Source organism: Cyphomyrmex costatus, unplaced genomic scaffold, assembly GCF_001594065.2.
Source record: "Cyphomyrmex costatus isolate MS0001 unplaced genomic scaffold, Ccosl1.0 scaffold123, whole genome shotgun sequence".
NCBI lineage: Eukaryota > Metazoa > Arthropoda > Insecta > Hymenoptera > Formicidae > Cyphomyrmex > Cyphomyrmex costatus.
Window position 1 is genome coordinate 4022289 of NW_017275207.1, and position 22866 is coordinate 4045154.

Here is a 22866-nt window from a genome sequence, read left to right on the forward strand (position 1 = left end):
TCTTAGTTTTCTGCATCGTATAAGCACAGTTTAGTACAATTATTGCACTAAAGAAATGTTTCTTCAAAACTTAAATTACTGAATTTTAAATGACTATTTATTAATTGCTATTATGATTTTAAAATATATAATCAAAATAAGTACGTTTTCCTTTTTGATCTCTTTTACATAAACTTATGTACAGAGCTCTTTTGTATGTATATATTGAAAGAATACATGTAATATATGTTCTCTTGACATCTTAACTCTTCACCAATAAATGAAATGTCAATTAATGCATGACGTCTTAACTCCTTATCGACAAACAAAATGCCAATCAATATGTATGTGCATTCAACTTAAAATTTCAATAAATTTCTTGTTTTTTTCCTGAGGTGATGTGCTGAGAACAAAATTAATCATTTTCTTCTCCTTTCTCTATCTTTCTTCACGTCTGGTTTTCCTACCGAGCCACCGTTTTCATCGTATCGTCGTCTCACAAATCTTCTCTTGTCTCATCTGTTAAGCTTTGAAATACTCGAGCGTAATCAATGAGAGAGGCAGGATAGCGCAGGCAGAGAGTATGTACTGGTGTGTACATTGGCGTCACAACCGCTTCTGCATATGTATATGTTCGCGTACACGTACCGCCTGGGCTTCCAACTACATATACCTCTATAAGGTGCTTCCAAAGCGCTGTCACGTAGTGGCAAGATGGCTGGGATTCTCGGCATGGTTACGCACGATGTCTTGACCACATTCGGTCGAACTCAATGTAGCAAAAGCAACGCGGTCATCTTTCGCGAGAGATTTGGTAAATCGACTACGACATTCTGAGAATAACAGCATAGTAGATAGGTACAATATAACAACGGAAATCCTGATCTTCTGAAAAGCAGAGCCGAAGATATTCGATATTCCTTTGAGGAAATTGATTTTGCATGTTTTTATGCATCGCATCGTAAACTTCTGATTTTTAAGTTAGATATTAATTAATGTTAATTAAATCGCAAATTTAGATGTTCTCGCGCTAAAGTTTACTTCGGATTAATAGGGAAATGGAGTTCCGCTACTCATCTGCATTTTTGAAGCTTAATTCGTCAAGGTCCTTTAATCTCCAATGTAAAACAGCGTGCTAATTAAGCTCCTAATTAAATTCACCGAGGAAAAATCGATTATGAGTTACACGGCAAGCAAAATCCTATTACTCCTATGGATCTTTTTTCGGGATAGCTCTATGGATGGACTATATGAACTAACGCCTATTTTAAGCGATAACTTTAACCTTTTAACAACTTTAATGAATTTTAAGAATTACCATCCAATAGTTAATGCAAGTTAAATAAATTAACATAAATTATTCAAGTAAAACATAATTTAATTACATCTAATCTTTAAACTTATGAAAATTATATTATCAAATCAAATATAATTTTGTTTTATTTTAGTTTTTAGAAAGAAAAGAATATTGCTGGAAAGGGAAATGCATTTTCCTTAAACTTATACATAAATTACTAGTCTTTGCGAGGCACTTAGAATGGATAATAAATGGACGGTTTCACTTACGGCTTCTTATTATCAACTGGATTCGTATATAACGCACTTGTCAAGCATAAATTTCAACACCGTTATTTATACCGTACAATATTTCGCAATCATTACGTAATAAAAATTCCTGGAGAGGACACGAGGTGACATCGAGGTGATCGCGGTGCACTCGAGCACGACCGTGATCGGCGAAGAAAGAACCAGTTACGTATACAAAAAATACATTACGCACGAGTCAATGGATGGCATTAATTCCGTGCGTTCTTAAGGCGATTATGGGGATTGGCCTTCGCACGCATAAATTTGCATGTGTTTAATCTTTTTACGCGAGTTTGGCTCTTGCGATCGAATAACCGTTCCTGGTGTCGCTCTTATTTTCACAGTGATAAAATTTCTAGATTTATATATGATTTTGGTATATATTTATTTATTTAAATTAATTCAACATTTTTATTAATTAATATTTTTTTGTCATAATTTGTTCGTTTATTTTTCTTAAGAAAGCTCTTGCTTAATACTTCGTTGCTGTTAATTTATCTAGAAATAACATTTAGTACAGGTTTAGAATACAATGTATGGCTCCTTAAAGCTTTCTTATAAAAATTCTTGTCTTTCGCAATTATCGAAAGCAAATGTTGCTACACAGCAGTAATGTAAAATCGTTTACGATGCATGCAAATCGAAATAAATTTGACACGCATGTCTTTATAGTAATAAATGTATGTATTTCGTTTTAAAATATATAGGAGAAGTGCGATATTTATTTTAGTGTCTTATATTCAGCGTGTATAAAAGTCACTGTCTTACCTCGAGTGCACACACGATGGCGACAGCTTTCGGCGCATTGTACCACACGCAACCCAGCGTGTTTCATTTGTCTTAGGTTACACCGTGACGTAATCGGGAGACTTCTTGTAGTACGCGTGTTATAATAATCACCTTCATTGCGAAACATCGCGCGAAACATGCGAACTGACCGCTGCATCGTTTAATAAAATCTATTATAAATACAATTTTTGTCTAAGCGCCAGTTTTTAGTAGATAACATTTTGAAGATCCTTGAAATACTTTTATATGCCGAGAGAGAGAGAGAGAGAGAAAGAGAAAATATCGTATATATTATTTTTAAATAATAAATGCATTATTTTTTAAATGGTGAAATCATTCTAAACGACTCTTATAAAAGACGCTTATACAAATATGAATATATTTTATATTTGTGAGAGACGGAGAAAAGAAATAGAGGAGACAGAGTTAATATTTTCATTCTTAAATCTGTTTACATAGATTGGAACTGTACCTAAAGAATAAACTACATATATGCTTACAATATAAAATACTGTCATATATTTCTTTCTATAAAGTTTTAGAAGCTTATAAGCTAATCTGATTTATTTTCGATATCCTCTATTTTTCGTGTATATCGTTACTTCTTTTTTATATTGAAATAATTTGATCATTTTAATTTAATTATATAATTGATCCACTAGTGTATCATTTTACCTTAATTATAGACATGAATATTTTAATTGATAGACGTAAATTAATTATTATTAAAGTTTATTTCAGTCCATCCATTATATTCCTCGCCACAAAAATACATCCGAATTCCGATTTTGACATAAAATTGCTATAATGTGAAATTATTAAGTTACAATTTGAATTACATAGTATATTAAATATATTTATCAATATAGCACACATTTCGTAGTATAATATTTATATAAAATTTTCGATATCTCTTTGAAAATTTGGAATTCACTTTTCCTCACATAAATTTCAATACTCGATATAATCAATGTTATTAATCAGGATCAGAATATAATTTCAGGCATTGAAACGGCACTAGTATGGACTACTTTGTATTAACCTGCGCAATCATCGTAATGCACGAATGCTCCGATTAACATCCTCGATGCCTGCCGCTGGATAATGATCCCTCGAAGTGCAGTGTACCGTCATGAAAATGAAGTAATTTTAGGCGCGGTCAACCTATTTTTTTATCCGATGCACTGTTGTTGTTTGAACGAATGTCGGTGAAATGTCTTGCAGCGTATAAATTATATGGATAATTTTATTATAAACCGTAAAGTACTAGTAAACAAGCGTCCGGAAGCTCGAGCCGGTAACAAAAATTGAGTGTTAAATTCTAGGACAGGTTCCCCATTCAAGAGTCTCCCTTTCAAGCTGTTTAATCGCCACGGCGGTGTTCAATTTAACTTGAATTACTTGCGCGAGTGCCTTGTTAAATTGCATAATTTCCTTAGTTTTTCCGTTGTAACTAACGTTTTTCTGTTATGGCTCAAAGAAAAATATCTGCACACCACTTCTGAGGAGCTCAAACAAACATATTACACGTATAAAACATTACATATACATAAAATATATTCTAATGTTTGTGGCAAGAATCTATCTACATAGTTATAGTTATCAAATTAAATACAAATTTTTTCATCTCGAGAATTTTTCTTTGAAAGATTAAAAATTTGAGATAAGAGAACTAATTGCATGAACTTTTTGTTAATTAATAATGTGTATGAATACTTTTTGTATTTATCTTTCTTAACTAAACAAACACATTTTTTATTAATATTTATAGATTAGATAAAGATCCTATAACGTGGATGAAAATATACAAGCGTGTTGTAAAACATGACGCATATAAGATTAAATATAAACTTATAAAAATATCACAGGGTCAGGGAGTAATAAAGTTATCAGAATTACGATTACAATCTATCTTTTTGTTTACTGAGAAAAGTATATTATATATATTTTAAATAGATATACGTAATTAATTTTATAATTATATAGCTACTTATTTTATATTAAATAAATTGTTACACACACACACACACACACATACCTATATCTATACATACCTTATAGAGAGAGCAAAAGAAAGGATAAAGATGAAAACATTTTTAAAGTGATTATTAATTAAAAAATTTTGTTCGAACATTACTTAAGTAAAAATTAGAAATGTTAATCAAGTATAACTTTTGTTCAAGTGCATATATTTGCCATAAAATCTGTTGACATCTTAATCGTATAATATAATAGGGTTTTTCATTTCTTCCATCTTCGTCCATTCTGGTCCACTTGATTTACTTGGCATTCTTCCAAATTTTCTTAAAGTCATAACGACAATGATTGACAGTCTTAAACTTTAAGATATACTAAAAGTTTAAATCTGAAATAGATTAAATAGAATTATGCTTTAAAGTAGATTAAGTCTATAATAGACTTGTAGTACGAAGACATTAAAATACTTTTAGAGGAAGCGAGAAAGAAATATAGCAAAAATCCATCAAGAAACTTTTAAATGCGAGAAAAAGCGTAATTATATAATTACATTTAAGAAACTTCCTTAATCCGAGAATACGCTTTACGTTGCTATTTTAGAATCAGATTCTTCGTTTCTTTTTTTTTTTTTAAATCTTGTGAAGAATCGTATTATACGGATTTTTGCGATAATCGATCCCGCTTGCGATGTCACCGTACGTCCATTCGTCCATTCTACAGGGAGAATAGTAGACAAACTAGAATTTCCGCCCGCGAGGTTCAATTTCGTCCCCCAGAATGAAGGAGAGCGAACGCAGGAAGAGTAAAGGGCGCGTCAGAGATGAGGGTGAGGGCGAAAGGTGGAAAGGCGCGGAAGGGATGGAGGGGGGGGGAGATGGGAAGAGAGAGAGTTAGAAAGCGAACTTGCTCGAAAGGGAATATCGCGTCGGGGTTGGATGCTAATTAGCATTTTCCAATTAAGGCGCCGAAGGCGCCGGGTTCTCGCGCCCTCCACCGGGAGATAGAGAATCGTTTCGAGCGAATTATCTTTCGCGTCGACACCGAGAAATCGCGTTATCGTCTTCGTAATTCGCGTCCCGACTGTCGCAATTGTTGACTCGCATGTAAGATTCGCATGTGTTTGCGGAGACGCACGTAATCTTCTTACGCAACAGTCGTTTGTTGTATAAAAAGAAGTCATTTTATGTATTCAAAGTTTGTGTAAAAAGTAAAAAGGTCATAGATACTTCTTTTATATAAATCTCGTATAAGTTCTTTTTTATGTATAAATGATGAAATAATTTACGGAGGACGTTAAATTACATAAATATTTTTTATAGACAATTTTTAGTTCAAATTGAGTAATGAAATACCTCACTATATTACAATGTCTAATCCTTGCGAGTGTTTCTTTTTTCAATTATTTGTGATGTAATAATTATTTCTGCGATGCTGCATCAAGGAGACAGCGCGATTCATCGTGCTAGTCATTTAAATTGCAATTAGGGTGGAATTACGACTGCGTTCCAGACCGACTTGAGCTTTATCTTCGACTTTGCGCCGCTATTTTCTTCGCGTGCTACTACTTAATCTTAACGCGCGATAAACTATTTGGATCCCTCTTTTTCTCGCCGATTCTTCTTTTTTCTCCCTTTCTTCCGGTTGACGGCACACGGGTCGAAGTCAAAGGATCCTACTATACCCAGCTATTTCCGCGTGTCCAATTACCATTCGCCAATTAAAAGTTGGAACGCTGTACTGGGCGTACTCTATAAAAAGGACTTTCCGTTCTCGGCTCGAGAAAGCGACTCGATTATAGGAAAAATGCACATTTTTTTTACGACCGTTCAGAAGAAGCACTGGATTAGAGAGGTTGAAGAGGAGAGAATACGAGAACAAGAGAAGAGATTTTATTATTTATTACAATGTTAATGAGTGAGTCGTTAATGCTTGATACTTATACACACAGTAACCACGCGAGTTAAAGGAATGGTTTTTTAATTTTTACCTTTCTCTAGTTTCAATTTTATTTAATCTACTTTCGTTTATAAATTGAAGGAAGAACAATTTTATACACATTGTTTAGTTGAAAGACAGATTACTATTCAAAGTTATATATAATAGTTTTAAGTAATAAAGAGATAGAAAAGAAACTGCTATGTAAAATATAGCATCAAGAGGTTAAAATTTGATATTATCAAGTACCACATAAGACAGGTGTGATATAATGAGGAAAGAAAGAAAACGAAAAAGTAACTTGAGCAGGAAAGGACAGGTGGGGATACAAACGTGAAAGAATCGGTGGTTGGTCTCTAAGGACGTCGATGTTCCGGGGAATCCTCGAACTCCCAAAGACTGTGGCGGCAGGTCCCATGAAAGTAGACAGAGCCAATTACAATTTTCCAATTAAAACGTCCGTCGAGAAGACGCCACTCTCGACGTCGACGAGAGAAAGCCGTGTCTCCACCGTAAAAAGAAATCGAAGTTCGACCGTTAAAAGTGTTCGTCGATATCAGTGACTTAGTATTAAACGAGACAAGAACTTTGACGAAAATTCTTCACGACGAATAATACTATTATCTATCCTTCGTATAAGTAAAATCAATAATAGGAACTACGCTTTTTGACTATATTTATTTGAAAATAGACCTTGTTGTTTAAAATTAAAATCCACAAACACTAACAATAAGTAAGTTTAAAATTTCTATGTTAAATCTCAGGTATTTTATAGGTTTGCTACTTGAACTGGTGCAGGAATAAAGAACAGACCTTATATATGTATTTTTTATTAAATATTATAAATTTATGAAAATAAACAGACGCTTATTATATATCGTTAAAATTGCATAAACTAAATTAAAGTTAAATCAAATTAAAAATTTACATATGTATGAATTAACTTTAATAAAATACAATTTTCTAATTACATTTCGCTGTAAATGATCACAATCGTGAGAGAAACAGCAGTTTTAGTCTACAGTCCACAGTTCTGAGTGACATTTTAGAGCGTGAAGAGATTTCGGCAATCGGTCGGCATCGCGAGCCTAAACGATCATACTGCTGGGTTAATTGCGATTTCCCAATTAAAATGCCAAACAACCACCATAACGCGTCGCAAATGGATGGCTTCAATCGGATTTCCATTATCGCCCTAACGCAGCGATAATTTGCGGCTAAACTCCGGCCGACCATCCAACTCGCCATTATTGTTGCTGACTGTCGTTGAGACCCGAACACCGAGGATGCGCGTGCGAACGACGGACTCATGAAACCCTTGTCGAACTCTCTCACTATTCTCTTGTCGTTCGACTATTACCTTTGTTTACGAAAATCGTCGGCTCGTCAATTTTGTCGTCGCTGATTTAATCGATTAGATAATTTGCGACATCTGTACAAAAGACTTGAAATGGGAAGAATAGATATTGAAGATCTTCAAGTGAATGGCTGTGTATGAAAGGCGTGTATAAACGTTACGATCAATACAAGAGCTTATGTGCATGTATATATTGAAATTGATACCAATACGTTTATATACTAACGTTTATAGATAGTCTCATGTAGAGATGGTTAAATTTTCTTTGAAACAACGTCGACGTTTGCGCTCTCATTATTTAATATGAACCGCGAACCGGTACTATCGAAGCGAAGCCTTTTAATTATTATGTGTATAATCTTCGCTGGCTTCTAAAAGGGAAATTCTCTGGTCCATAAGCGCGACCTCAAAAGAGAGAGAGAGAGAGAGAGAGGCAAGTTTGGGATGATTATTAAAAATTCATCTCCAGCAACGCCGATGTAATAATGCATCGTCGCCGTCTTCGTGTAGCGACGGTCTTGCATCTTTGACTTGTGTCAAGAAGCAAGAGAGTGTTTTAAAAGCGAGAAAGGAAGGTGCTTGAATAAATAGGTAAATGTTTGTCGCGAATCTGGAACGCCTTCCAGTAGGAATAACGCGATAAAATTGCAGAACTCGATGCAATAAACAGTTTGTAGAGAAATACAAATTTTTCAAAAACAGAAGAAGATTAAACGATCAAAATGTTTGATTGTGAGTTTCATGGGTTTTTTAATTGATTCTTATTTTAAACCAATATCTTAGATACATGTATTATTTTGATATTTGAGTAATTATTTTAATAACATTTAAGTGTTACAAAATTGATTATCTTAAATAAATGAGATATATAGTTAAAAAATTATTTTTTTATTAAAATATAAAATAAATGAAGTAACATATGTGTGTGTATATTTATATAATTTATTATATGAAAATAATTATTTTATTATAAAATTGTTGTTAAAACTTGTAGATATTCACCGAAAAAACTTAATTGCGAATTAAGTTTTTTCTAGGTATTTAATTGAATATTTTATATTTACTATTAATAAAATTTATAATTTATGGAAATATATATTTCAAAATATATTTCGATCTTAGCAATATCTATTTGTAATGTTAACGCAACTATATTTATATTAAAAAAATCGTGTCATTTTTCTTAACTTGCTGTTACATCGCCGCGGTGGTTAACAGTAAGCGACAATGAGTGTCATCCAATTACCAAACGGCGTAAAACAAAGCAATCAGGAATTTGAAACGATCTCGTTGTTCTATGTCGATCCTCCGTGCGTTTGTAATCGAGTTTATATCGAGAGTTTCCGCCGAACCGACAGAAGTACGCGATCGTTTGGCTGCGAGCAGCGGGGGATTATCGATTACGTCTGAATCCGCACGGCACGGCGGCACCAAGGCGCATCATCGAAATTGCAAAGCGCTCTTCCATCCATCGACAATAAACGAGAGAAGGAGAGACGGAGGAAGAAGGTACGGAGAGTATGCGGCTTCTGCCACAACGGCAGAATCATCCTCCCTTGGCCTATCACGAGAGTCGAGTTCGAGCCGGCCGTTGCACTTATGCCAACGGCAAGGTAGCAATCAAAATATTGCGCAAACGGTATCACGCTGCATGCCGTGCCGGAGCGGCGTTTATTCTAGCGCGGCGTGCACAGTGCGATTGTTGGGCTAGTTAGGCCAGGTGAACACCCGACAGTAACGAGTCTCTCTCTCTCTCTCTCTCTCGCTCTCTCACTTAAACATTTAGACGAAGATATTACTTATGGATTGCTCTTAACGATAGATATGTATTCATCAATCGTATAGACACATGCTAATTGTTATATCTAATCATTACACGACTGAATCTAATAATTCAGTCAGTAATTTAGCAATTAGATGATCATTGGAAAATTTTTTTTCTGTGTGTCTCTTTGATTTCGGAAAAAATAGAGGTAGTAATTCTGAACCATGTATGTACTGTTTGATTAAATAAAATTAGAGACGGACATCCGAAGGGATGTCTAATCTTATTATTGCTTGCTTGAACATGTACACTAAGCCTGACTCTTACTAAAGTCTAACCAGCAAAGCCGTGTAAACGAGCGCTCGACAATTTCATGAGCCGTGTACCGCGTTGCGCAACTCACCATCACTGCATGACGGTGTTGTTTTCTGACCGGTGTTTTCTCGCTTCCCCGACTAAATAATGGAATAATTGGAAGTGCGCGTCTCACGATGCACGCGGCGGCAAATAATGGCACATAATGATCACGAAATGGCAAAGTGCTTCCGTACACGCAAACATCTATCGAAATTACATCGATATTTGAACGCGCGATCAGAGAGAAGTATTAATTAAAGTAGAAAGTAAATGAAATTAGAGTAGCAAAAACTATCCAGTCATTTAATATCGTATATTTGATCATTTGTATTCGTTAAGTTGATACTCTAAATTAAGCTAAGGCTTTAATTAAGTGGCTTAATTTTCGTAGTTATATCTTTAGCCAATTAATTAAATGACTTAGATTGTTAATTATGATAAGTAGGTAAGCTACACTATTTGAGACTAAGCTAAATTTTAGTTTGCCCATTTCATTTCGTCTATGATTTTGTCTACTAGTCATTTATCCACCGATGTTATTAAGTAAGACTTCGGTTAACTAATTATTCTAACTAATCAGTCAAGTGAACTAGCTAGTAGTAATTCAGTTACCTGGCTACTTTAGCTTTAGCTCAGCTAAGTGAATTAACCAATTACGCAAGTTAATGAACAGCGTTGAGTCCAGGAAAGTTCAGTGAAATTATTAAACGTCGATTAAGCTCCCGATCACAATTGCTCATACCATTCTGGTTAACTGTACAATCAGTTAAGGAATTGTGCAAAAACACGTTGTCCAATGTTCCACAGTTTCGGCGTGAAATATCAACGGCACATCCGGCACAGGCAAGAAATTGCAGCGGAGACGTCTCGCGATTTTACGGAGGTATTACAATCTTGCGAGGCGTAATTTCGGCGAGTCCGGCGTAATTTCCTTGGGCATTTACGAGCTCTCTGGCTGCTTCGACCCCCAAGGGCTCGTCATTCTCCCCTTCCTTCCCTCCTCCCCTCCCTTTCCCCTCTACCATCGTCTCCACGCAGCACCTTCTCCTTTCTATTCACCTGGGGATCTCCTCCGAAGCATGGCCCTCCCAGCCTCCGATGTCCCATAAGCGATGGTACTCACAGTCGCCGACATTTACGATCCTAAGTGGGCGATGGTCATACGAAAGTAAGTAAAGTATGACCTCTTCGTTCGTCGTCCTTCACCCGCTCGCGCTCCCCGTCTCTTTCTCTCGCTTTTCCATCTCCCTGCTGCGCGAATGCAATATTTTTTGCCTATAAACTCGCATCCCCCAAGACGCGCGTTCGCGTCGTTTTTCACGGATATACCACGATATATTCTACGCGCGATTCTCCGGCGGAAACTTACGCGCTCGCAATTCACGACGCATAACTATGTGAGATACTGCGGCCCGGATCGGCGTAGCTCTCATCTTCTTCTCTCGCTCGCTTTCTTGCGATTGATCCGTATTATAGGAATTCTTCTAAATTTTCGAATGGTTTTGACTCACTTGATAACGCGGCCATGTGCGAAAGAAATTGAAAAAAAATCGTGTAAAGTTTTTCTGTAAAATTATTTTGTGATGAGAACAGTTCTATTTAATCATACGTTTAAGTTCTTAATATTTTTCTTGCATCTGCGAATATTTTTAATTAACTAATTTATTTTCTTAATTAAAAAAAAAACGTCGGCATATCAATTATTTATCGTTTGCGAGTAAATTTGTGAAATAACTATATTGAGAATTTGTGAAAAATTATAAATATTTGTATCTTTAAATTAATGTGAATGTAGAAAAGTAATTACATTCCTTCTTTATTACATGAAATTATTAATTATGTTAAGTGTGATGCTATAAAAAAAAGAGCTTACGCTTTTAATTTGCCATTTTAATTTCGCTCTATTTATATCGTTGCGACAATTGTAGGTCTCGAAAGATCAATCGCTTTCCATCGTGACTGATAAAAATGAAAAGAAAGGTTAGTTCACCCTTTCACGCGACCCTTGGTTACAATTTTAGGGGTGCGATCGACTGATGGTTTGACCAGTTACATTGCTTTCGTGCGAACCGACCAGTCACCCCTCTGATCGATCTATCTTTCACGAGTATGCGTGTCATAACAGTTCCTTCATGTTAACCGACGTTTATCGGCCATTCGTAATCGGTTTTTCCTTTTCATGTCTCTTAAACATAATGCGGTAATCCACAATTTTATTAAAACAAATTTCCCACATGGCCTATTATCTTCCAGTTAAGTACCAGAATACTTTGTCTAGGTACATTTATTTTCCAATATATTAATATTATTTATCAGAATTATTCCATTTTTTTCCGTTGAATTTTTCGCTATTGAGGCAAATATAGGATATACAAATAAAGAGCTTATTTAAAAATGTATATAACGTTGTTATTTTATTCGAAAAAAAATTTTAATGTGTGTGTATGTTGCGAATACTTTTTCCCTTTTAAATAAATTTTAATTTTTTATTTCAATGTTTGACAATTTGGACGGTCCAAAAGTATATTTATTCGTTTTTTTTTAATAAAATCATTTTTTTTTCCACTAATATATTTTTCCTACGGGACGTATGAAATTTACTTGAAATGCGGAAGAGATGAAGCTAATTGTTCTCGCGAATGTCGTTTTCCGTATTTTATTACATTCGTTGTAGAGCCTACGTGAACGCTTTCCTGTCCCTGTCTCGCTTGTACGCTCTTTACAGCGGACACCGCTGCAGGCCCCGCAGTCAGCGGCTAATCTGTGGATTAACGCGCGACACTATAGGAATTTATAGCGCGGAAAGAGAGACAGGAGAGATGGTAATCGCGCGCAATGAAACGCGGTAAAGCGCGCGAAATTCTCGCGTCGAGAGACAGCATACGTTTTCGCGGCGTGCCGCACGTACGTTAAGCGAATTTACGCGATTTTGCCTTTGACGACGATCATGTCTCGGATGAATCATCCGAGGCAGGAAAGAGTCGTGTAAATGATTACCCGCGACTCGAAGAAAACTCAGAATATCTCGTTTCACACATGGGACTAGAGAATTACATTTATATAAATCGTGGAATTATTTATAATCAAGTCATTGAAACGTCATTGTGATTTAATATGACACAAACGATTTAGCCAAGGATGGGAAGTAACGCTTTAGTCTGGATCTACAATAGATGTAATAAGAAATTGACACACACACAACACGCGCGCGCATAAATCATATAGTTGATTTCCTCTCACATTTAACAGTGATCAATTTCTTATGACTTTTAAGCTACACTTATTGTAGATCCGGACTTATTTATAACGCCATTATTATATATATATTTATTTATTCGTTAGTTATCTTTTTCAGAGTAAGAGATTAGTGCAACGATATTATATAATATTTTTATTAATACGGTAGATATATTTTATTAATAACAACATTAATAATAGTAACTCAGTTACATTTTTGGATAACGGTAACGAATATAATCGTTATTTTTATCGTTATTTTGTACAGCACATGTATGGAATGTGCATAAGCGAGTTTCAATAGGAAAGAGAGTTGTTACGTTTGAACATGTTGCAATTAATTATAACCACTAGATCTCGTGTTGAACTGGTCAATTAGCGATAGACAATCGAGTACCTCTCTAAAAAAAACAAAATAATAAAATAAAATAAAATCATCAAAATTCCATGAAAAAGTAAATTGCAACTAATTGTAAACACTTTTTGATTAACGTTAACGAATTATATTTTTTTGTAATACGAGAGTGATGGCAACGAGTTATTTTTTTAAAAGTGATTTTTTTAGCCCCCTGCGATTTAATATTTAACAAATTGCGACAAGTATTTTCTATGTCACCCAAGTTAAACTCAAGAATTTATATTTGCGAAAATACTTTGGTCTGCAACTGAATCGAATAGCTCAACTTTTACATGAGTTTCAACGAAAACCGTTGGACTAAATTTCATTTGAGACGATCGTTACGCATAAATTCGCTGTAATACTGCTTCCGAATCTCAATCCGTCGTGGAATCATTTCGATTCTTCATTGAACGGAATCGACTTTGCGCGCGCACTCGTCCCGTTTCCGGCGCAAATATCGCTTTTTGCCTCGTCCAACTTGTTTACGGCAGCGGGGGCTATCTTTCGGATTGCCGTCGGTATTTTTCGTAATTCCCGCGCGGCACGACGCTCGTAAATCGAATTTCGACTGGCACGCGTGAGATATATGCGGTAAACAAAGTCGTGCGCATACGTCCGTCGCTGCCGCCACCGATCGACGAATATTAAAGGGCTTCGACGTTTCGAAATTGGATGCGTCGCTCGACGAATGCCGATGGTATCGACGCCGCCTGATAAATACGCCTTCATTGAGCCGTACATTGATGTTGAAATGAAGCTCTTATCCCTTTACGTTTCACACTGTGACATGAATTTATTGGACATTTTCAAAGCCTATTAACGTAGTAAAAGATCTTGCAAACTATCGAGAATGTTTTTTCATCCTCTTGATATATATATTATAAAATAGAGGCTGTCAACATTTTATCTTGAACTGAAAATCTATATATGTATATATATATATATATGATATTGAAACTTTTTCTCTCCATCTGAATAATAATTACATAATAATTAAATATCTTTATCCTTTTCAATTATAAAACTGTATAATTAAAAGTCCTCGATGTTTTTTTACTTTTAATTATAAATGTTATAATTTATTCATTGTCGGTTTAAAATATTAATTAATATTTGAAAAGAAATGAATATTATAAATTTGCTCTAATTATGTACTTTATGATAAGATCTATTAATAAATTAAGATTAAATTAATACTATTGATCTTTGCGAATTTAACCTAAGTAAACTTTATTTAAATCTTAAAATTTCCAAGAATTATCTGAAAAGAGTGAAATTTATTATTTATTTCCTTATTTACTTTCGTTAAAGGCCACTTGAAGTATTGTTTTTAAATCTTGATAAAAATGAATTAGTTCCTAATTCTTAATAAATAGATATTAAAATCCCCATAGTAAATGATCTGAATTATTACCTGGTCTTTTCTCATTCTTTGCTTCTCCGTTCAGACTTTACGACCTTCGATAATTATCTCGATCTGTAAGAGGACTGCGAGGCTAACCAGCATCGTCATCCCATACCTCGGAGAGCACGTAGAGCGGTTGAAAGGTTAAGTGTAATTTCGAGCGGGTACGAAGCAAGGTGACGACAACGAAGACGAGATACAGCGTGGGCTCGTTGGAGACGAGACCTCGGTGTAACGGAGGTCGATGTCCTCGCGGACCTTTCGAAACTGCCGTGGAAGTCGCGCGCGCAGTCTCGTTAATCCTCGTGGCGACTATCTGCGCAAACTTCTCGTGCAATTGCATCTCGTATCTCTGCAAGAAAAAAAAAAAAATGAGAACGCCGCCGTTTGCCGCCATTTCTCTGGGTATGCCTCTGAAGAATCGATAATCGCTTGAGAGAGGAGTATATTGCCGTTGAATCCCGCGAATCCGTGTATTCAACGATTTCCTGGATAAATTCGACTGCCAGGAGAAACATGAGAAATTCCGAAATTGCTTTTCCACGAGGTAGCACGTCTATCATTCGATTTCCTCGGAACAGCTCTTATATAGCAGGATTACGACTCTGCCGGCTATTTTGTCAGTAACCACCGTCACGTTTTTACAAGCGCGCGCGAGTATCGTAATCGGCACTGCTTCCACGATCTAATCAGCAAATGAGCGGGGACACACGTGACGTTCGAGTGATTATCTCCGTTCAGACTCAGGATGAAACGAAGGCGGAGGCCAACATGGTCGACATTCAACGCCGGGTTGTTGCGGTTCTGTCAAAGTTCAGCCGCTACAGCACCCGGTTCGGTGATTAAACGTTCGAGTTTTCCAGCGGTTTCAACTGAAATATCTGGTAATGGTCGCGCACTCGTACTTGCGGTAGTGACCATTACTGTAATTATCGCGCGCTTTTAAATTTCCCCGCTGCGCATTTGTCGTCTCTTCGCAGAAGCAAAGTGGACACTTAATTAGGCGCAAAAACTAATCGGAAGACGCGTGAATTTGCATTCACCTGGGCAACGCGAATTTCCTTTGTACACACATTTTGCATTTTTCCTAATATATGAACGTATTTTCTAATACACAAAATACTTTTTTTTTATTAATATCTTTTTTATTGTAAAGCACAAATTATCCTTTGTGATTTTAGTAAACTTTTAATCCACGAATACTCTGGAGCGAATTTCTTCTATGCTGTACTATACAAAACCCACGACCAGGTGCAAAAGGAGAAGGCATCGAAATACATATCTTTTTGATTCTTTCCTACTTATGATAATAAAATAACACATTAGTTAGATATAATTAATCAATATTAGCGAATCCCTGACAAAGAAAACATTTCTAATGTTATTTATCGTTATTTTGACGTTAAAGAAAAAAAATTTAACGCCAAAATGACGACGATAAATAACATCAGTTTGTTTGCTGCAGGTGTCTTTATATCCTATCGTTATCAAGGAAATGGGACATCCCTCTTCTCGATGGCTCACTCCAATATAATCACTGTGCAGTTTACAAAAAAGCGTTGTTTTCAATACAGAGAATTTTATAGCAGTATGTGAATCGATTTTTTTTTACAATATTTCATGCATATGTGAAAATGCGATAATAGAATTGACACTTAAAATGAATTCAACGTAGATTGACTGTCACATATACATCTTTCTCGTTTACTCTATTCTGAAGTTAGCAGCTCCTGCAAGTATCTCTTAGAGTTTCAGTTTGGCGCAAGAATAGGGATTTTAAACTCGCCATGTTTTCGTCGCGCATAACTCGAATGACGGCGAACGTAATTTGGAGGAACCGCGGTTCGCGCGTTCGTTGAAAATTGGTTTTACCGAATATTGGCTTCGCACGAAAAATATTACATTCCGTTACGTTGGAGAGATAGCGACGTTTTTCATGGCCCGAAAGTTTGCGATGACGTTCCGGACGACGCGGCGCGGCAGCGCATCGGCGTTCAACACAGCGTGCTGTTTGCCTGCTCCGTCTGTCCCGTCGGTGGCTGCTGCTTTGTTTGACGTAAACGTGCAAGCATGTCGCATATGGCAGTCGGGAAAAACAGCCGTGTTGTCGAGAAACGGGACATTCGCGCGCACAAAGAACTGCATATCCTAGAGATTAAATATCCAACGTCACTTGTGCAATTCGTTTTCTACTGGCTACTCGTATACGGTCACTAAAATGTTCAGTAACATTTAACATCGACACTTACCACTCTCGGTGTTACTGCATATTGATTAACTTTGTGTACTATCCGGCCATGTGTGAGAGAGAGAAAGATATCTGATTATATTCTCGAAATATTGATGATGAAAACTAGGGAGAGAAAATAGCATTCTGTAGCGGTTACGAACAAACTCGATGCACATGGCATTATTAATATGTTAATATACAACTCTTTATGAGACATTAATATATATATTTTAATATTTTTAGTACACGCAATTGATGTAAAATATGATTACATAGTATAATAACTAACTGGTATAATATTGACAATGATATAAAATGTTCTAGCAGAGTCAGATAACTATAAATGCGTAAGATAAATACAGAAGTGTAAATTGTTTTTCTTTCTGATAAATATTTTATATCTTTCCCGCAATTTTTTGCGTTAATTACTTTTTTCAAACACTTAATTTTCTGCTATAGAGACGGTTAAAAGCCAGCATTTCGATACAAATGGAAAAGTGTGTATTATATTAATGTATGTGCATTAAATCGTATTTTTTTTACGAGACATTGTTTATTATTTATTTTTATTTCGCTGTAAACGCAATACAATTTAATTCTGTTAATTAAATCCGCTGTGTATATTGCTCATTATAAAAGAAAACTGTAATATATTTATAATTATTTTGTATTATCAAATTTAATATCTAGTTTTATTAGCTTTACAAATTGATAAAATTTATCAACATGAGAATTAATTCTAGTTGAAAGACTAAAAAAGATGATTACGCGCGCGGGCACGGAGAAAGAGTTATGTCACATCCAATGCAGGAAAGGGGAAAGGGGGTGACTTTTAGCCCAGGTTACTTCTCCTCCTCTGATGTACTACTCGCGGACCTTTAAGATCCTGTCACGCCATAGGATCACCCGGGATTATTATGACCGTCACGTGCGCCGTGAGGCTTTTGTCGGTCCTCGTCGTTACGACGAGCAGCCGCGATTTTTCCGGCTTACGTCGGTACGCGCTATGAACTTGAGAGCCTTAAGAAGCTTGGAGGTGTCCTGATATATTCGCAACGCTCGATTCCGAACAGACTTTTTTTTTCTGCTCGCAGCTCGGGCCGATTCGACACTGAATATGAGAACAATCATGTTTGAATTGTAGCTGTATTGTTGTTCTTTCAATAGTATAACGGAATGTACCATGTTGTAATTTTTAACACGTATAAATAATAAATTGAAAAATAATAGCATACATAAAGCGCATGCTATATATAGAAATGTAAACTTATATAGATATTTTTAATTCTTTATAGATATATTTCATAATAATCGAGAAACGATATAAAAATCTCTTTTTTGTTTTAAAAAAAATTAAAAAAAAAATGATTGCAGCATCTCTCGTATAAAATAAATTTTTGCACGCTCGACAGCGTTATTAAAATTTATTTAATTTAATATGGAATTAGCGTGCACATTTTTGACACAGAATTACGTAATGTCTGTTTAATACTGTTTTGGTCGTAAATAAAAGTATTTCGATTGCAGAGGATTGCTGTTTTGATAAATTGTGTCATTATTTAAGGGAAAAATTTAAAATTTATTATTACAATGAAATTTAATCTGATAAATTTTTTATCCAACGCATGTGGAATTGGTAAAATTGCAAAATAATAGAAAAAATTCCAATTTGTTTCATAACAAATTGTTTCATAACGATTCCGATATTTGTACTGAATAATGTGAAAGACCATTTGATGTGAAAGACCTGTGGTGAAAAAGTTTCACTGATCTTGCGCATGACAAGGATTTCTTGCCCGTGTACATCGAGCGTCAGGGGAAAACGAGCTCTCTCCTTCCAACCTGACAGATTTTATCGCGGGAAAAACCACCTCGGTAGTCCCGGCAATCTCGTATGATTCAAATTTCGTGTTTTCCCTAGCTGGGAATGTAAGATCGACGCTAAAAAATATCGGAGCGGCCGCCGCGCCGGCCTCCGGAAGCCTCAGGAAACCAATCGTGCGCAATACGCGGCTGTAAACCTATATGCCAATTTCACGGAGCTGCCGCTCCGAAGAATGACGTTGGGAAAATTGTGAGAGCCCTCTTTTCACTGAAAGTTGTACGATTTCCGGCCGATCATGACATACTGGGTTATTCGTCGTTCTTTTCACGTCACGAATTTCGATCTTTCCATCATCGATTGTGCACGTACGATAAGAAAAATAAAATTTATTATCTATATTATATTAATATCACAAATATTAATGCATAATTATAAAGATTGACAATTGTAATTATTAATGAAATAGACAATTATTAATCTAAATTTTTTACACTGATTACATTAACGAGCATTTTCTCGTTTTTAATATATGAATTTTTACTGAGCAGTTGTCTCGGGAAAATGTAATTACCACAAAATATTCCAGCAATATTATACGAAATGACGTTAACGAGATAATGTAATATTGAGACATACATCTATTTAAGAGAAGAATAATCTAATCATTTTAATCTATACATATTTTATTAGTAAAATAAGAATCTTAATTGAGACAAAGACAATATTTTTTAAATATCTTTGTACAATATTTATCGAAGATAAATTATAAAAACGCAATGTTTTAATAGATTAGGAAATCATTAATCGAGATTTAACATTTCCACCGACACGACGGTGTCGATAAATAACTCACAATCAGAATACCTGAAACGAGGATTGCGCATATAACTCTGTTCCGCGGGGACGAAATTTTCAGCGAGCTTCCGGTTGTGGTCGCACGGTCCGTCGTCTTGTAATTAGCGTTGTCGAAGTTGTCGAAGGTGGTGCTCGAACTGTTGAGACCCCGGAAACACCCGGGCGTATCGCGCGTAGAATCGATATCTCGGTTATCCCTGCATCCCCCACGCTCTCGTTCCACCCCTCTACTTCTCTCTCTCTCTCTCTCTCTCTCTCCTTATTCTCTGCTGACATATATTTCTCATTCTTATGCATCCATGACACGTTCATGCTCTACATTCTCATTTTTCTTTATACTGTGCAAATAATTCCTTATATAGAACAGTAGTTTGTTAACTTATTCGATTTTAAGCTTTTAACTCTCTTCACCTGCAATTAAATTTTTACTCCCTCCGTTTACAATCTCGATCTTATTTGCCTAATCTAAGTTTTTTGCTAGGTAGTTTTTGTTGTAGACTTTCAAAAAAAAAATGTGAAAAGGTACAGCATTATTTTTTAACATTTCTATTACATTATCAATTTACTGAAATTTATATTACATTACCAATTTACTTAGATTTCTATTACATTACCAATTTACTCAAATGTTAAAAGCTTTATTTAATAAAAATTGAAATTTGAGCAAAAATAAGGAAGACATTTGAGAATAAAATTTTATTTATATAAAAAAAGAATCAGCAGACTGATTGTGAGATTACAGATGAAGAGTTAAGTACTTGTATTAGTTGACATTCTCTATATCACTTTGTTCTCATTTATATATATATTTTTTAAATGACTTTAGATTCAAAATATGCAATGTTCTCCTCATTGTATTAACTGACATACTATTCATCTCTAATCTTTTTTTTAATATAACGTTATTTATATTGTGCTATTAATTCACATAATGTAAATAACTATTTCTCTTATATTCCATTTTTCACCATATATGCATATTTCCATTAGAATTCAAGAGTCGGTCTCTTACTTTAAGATAAAAATAAGCCTTCTTCTTTTTGCTTCCCCTTTCTCATTCTGTTTCCCTCAGGTATATGCATGCGCATCTACAGATGGTAACATGTGTGCTTGACGTTGTGCACTCTGTGTGGTGGTTTAACGGGCAGATGTACGCTGATTAGAAACTCACAGAGGAGGCCCGCTTTTACGAGCAATATAACGACCAACCAAACCCTCTCTTCTTTCTCTATCGCTCTTTTCCTATCCCTTTTGTCTCTCTTTCTCTCGGTTCGAAGTATCGACTTTTGTCGACTCGAGACACTCAGCTCGACTCACAGCCATATTTTCGACCGAAATGGGCCAAACCCCTGCGTCGCGGACAATTATGCGAACGTTAGAGAACCATAAAACGCGCAATGAAAGCTCGGCCGTCTTATTTCGCTTTTATAAAGCGCTCCCGACCGGCATTACATGATAATTGATCTTTATTACGTTTTATGCAAAACTTGAAATCTAAAGACAGAACGCGGTTCATTCGATCATGAGAGAAAAAGCGGAGAGAAACACCGCGAACGGTAGAAATGTAAGCGCGCAATGATTACGCGAGCACGTATTTTCCTCATTTATCCGAGATAATTCGATGGAATTGTACGCTATGGAAATGCGCTCGAGTAGCTTTTACGGGGAAAGTAACCAACGCTGCGATAACCGTACTTTCCTTTTTTTCGTTCAGTATTAGCATTATCGAAAGTGTTCGTAGTTTAGAAAAGTAGTTTTAATTTTCTGAATTTCGAAAGCAAAAGTTGGGAAAGTATCGCAAAAGTTGAGAAATCATTTTATAATCGTAAAAATATCGTTGATATGTATCCTGAACATTTATCGTGATAATGATGAACCAGAAATAATATTACTACATCAAAAATATATGTTATATGATCAAATTACTTTACGTCAGTTTTATATATAACACACGTATATAAAATTATATTATATCTCTATGTATGGATTCTCTAATTGGATTTTTATAGTTACATTGGTTAATTGATATTTTCTAAAGTTATTTTTTACTATGTTAAAAGGATGTCTCTTCTTACAGATTTGAAGAAGAGAGATAAACCTGCATTGCATCTCTCTTCTTATCTTTTGTATGAATATACAATATGTTTTTAATACGCATCTCTTTACGTATCTATATATATATTTCCATGAACAGAAACATGAAAGAGAAAATAAATCTGCAGAACGTGTCATTATCCTTTCGACAATTGTCATATATTGTTCCTTCGCTAATTAAATACCTTACTGAACTTATCGCACTTCGAGATCTCTACGTGATGATATTATCCCCGTGCTTGTAGCGAGCAGGGCAAATAAACGCGGATGATATTCCCCCGCTTGTCATCTCGCGTTAATGATCGACTCTGGTCCAGGTAACGTCCACGCCTGCGACGACGAGGATGAGAGGTTTCCTCTCACTAACCACTTTAGCTCGTAATCTCGTAAACCGACCGCACGTTCAGGTTGTGTCGAAGGCTGCGACCCGTCGGCGCCGCGCGGCGTGAACTATCGCGCCCCAAGCAGCCCGAGGAAGTTGCGAGTCGCTAACTAGAAATTGATTTTGTGCCCACCCTTCACTCGATTTTGCGTCGCACCCCTCCAAAAATTACGGGCTTTACTGCCGCCATAACAGGCGCTCTCATGCCCCGTTATTATTAGACTATGCACTATCGAGAGTTTTACCAAACTCCTGTCTACTCTCTCAAAGAGTAAAACTCTCTCCGGCGTGAATGTCTACCGGGAATCACCGTGAAGTTTATATTTACGGAATAAAACCGAAAGTTGTGCTGAAAGTATATATATATTTACAGAAATTGATATTTTATCGCAAAATATTTTTGCGGATATTTTTCGAAAACTATTTTCAGGTTTACGAATTATCAAACATCCTTCTCGTCATCTATTATATCATGTCGTCTATCTATCATGTATACATGGATAACATCTTGAAGTCTTTATGAGAAATTGTGAATTATTCATATATGATATTATGAAGCTAAACTTTCTAATAATATTCATTGAAGAAAAATATTTAAAATAATGTAAAATTGATATGTATAGCTTTCACCAAAGGTTTATTCTTAAGTTTATGTCTTATTATTAACATCCAGATGTTCCTTCTGTAGCAAA

General features: G+C 35.6%; 1 protein-coding gene across 1 annotated transcript in view; it reads left to right on the forward strand.

Moving 5' to 3' along the window:
- The first annotated feature begins 693 nt into the window (after nt 1-693).
- The window catches only part of PlexA (plexin A), a 138372-nt gene continuing 116199 nt past the window's right edge, over nt 694-22866 (forward strand). Inside the window, exon 1 of the mRNA XM_018548496.1 lies at nt 694-793. Coding sequence (XP_018403998.1) covers nt 694-793 — 100 coding nt within the window. The remainder of the gene's footprint in view (nt 794-22866) is intronic.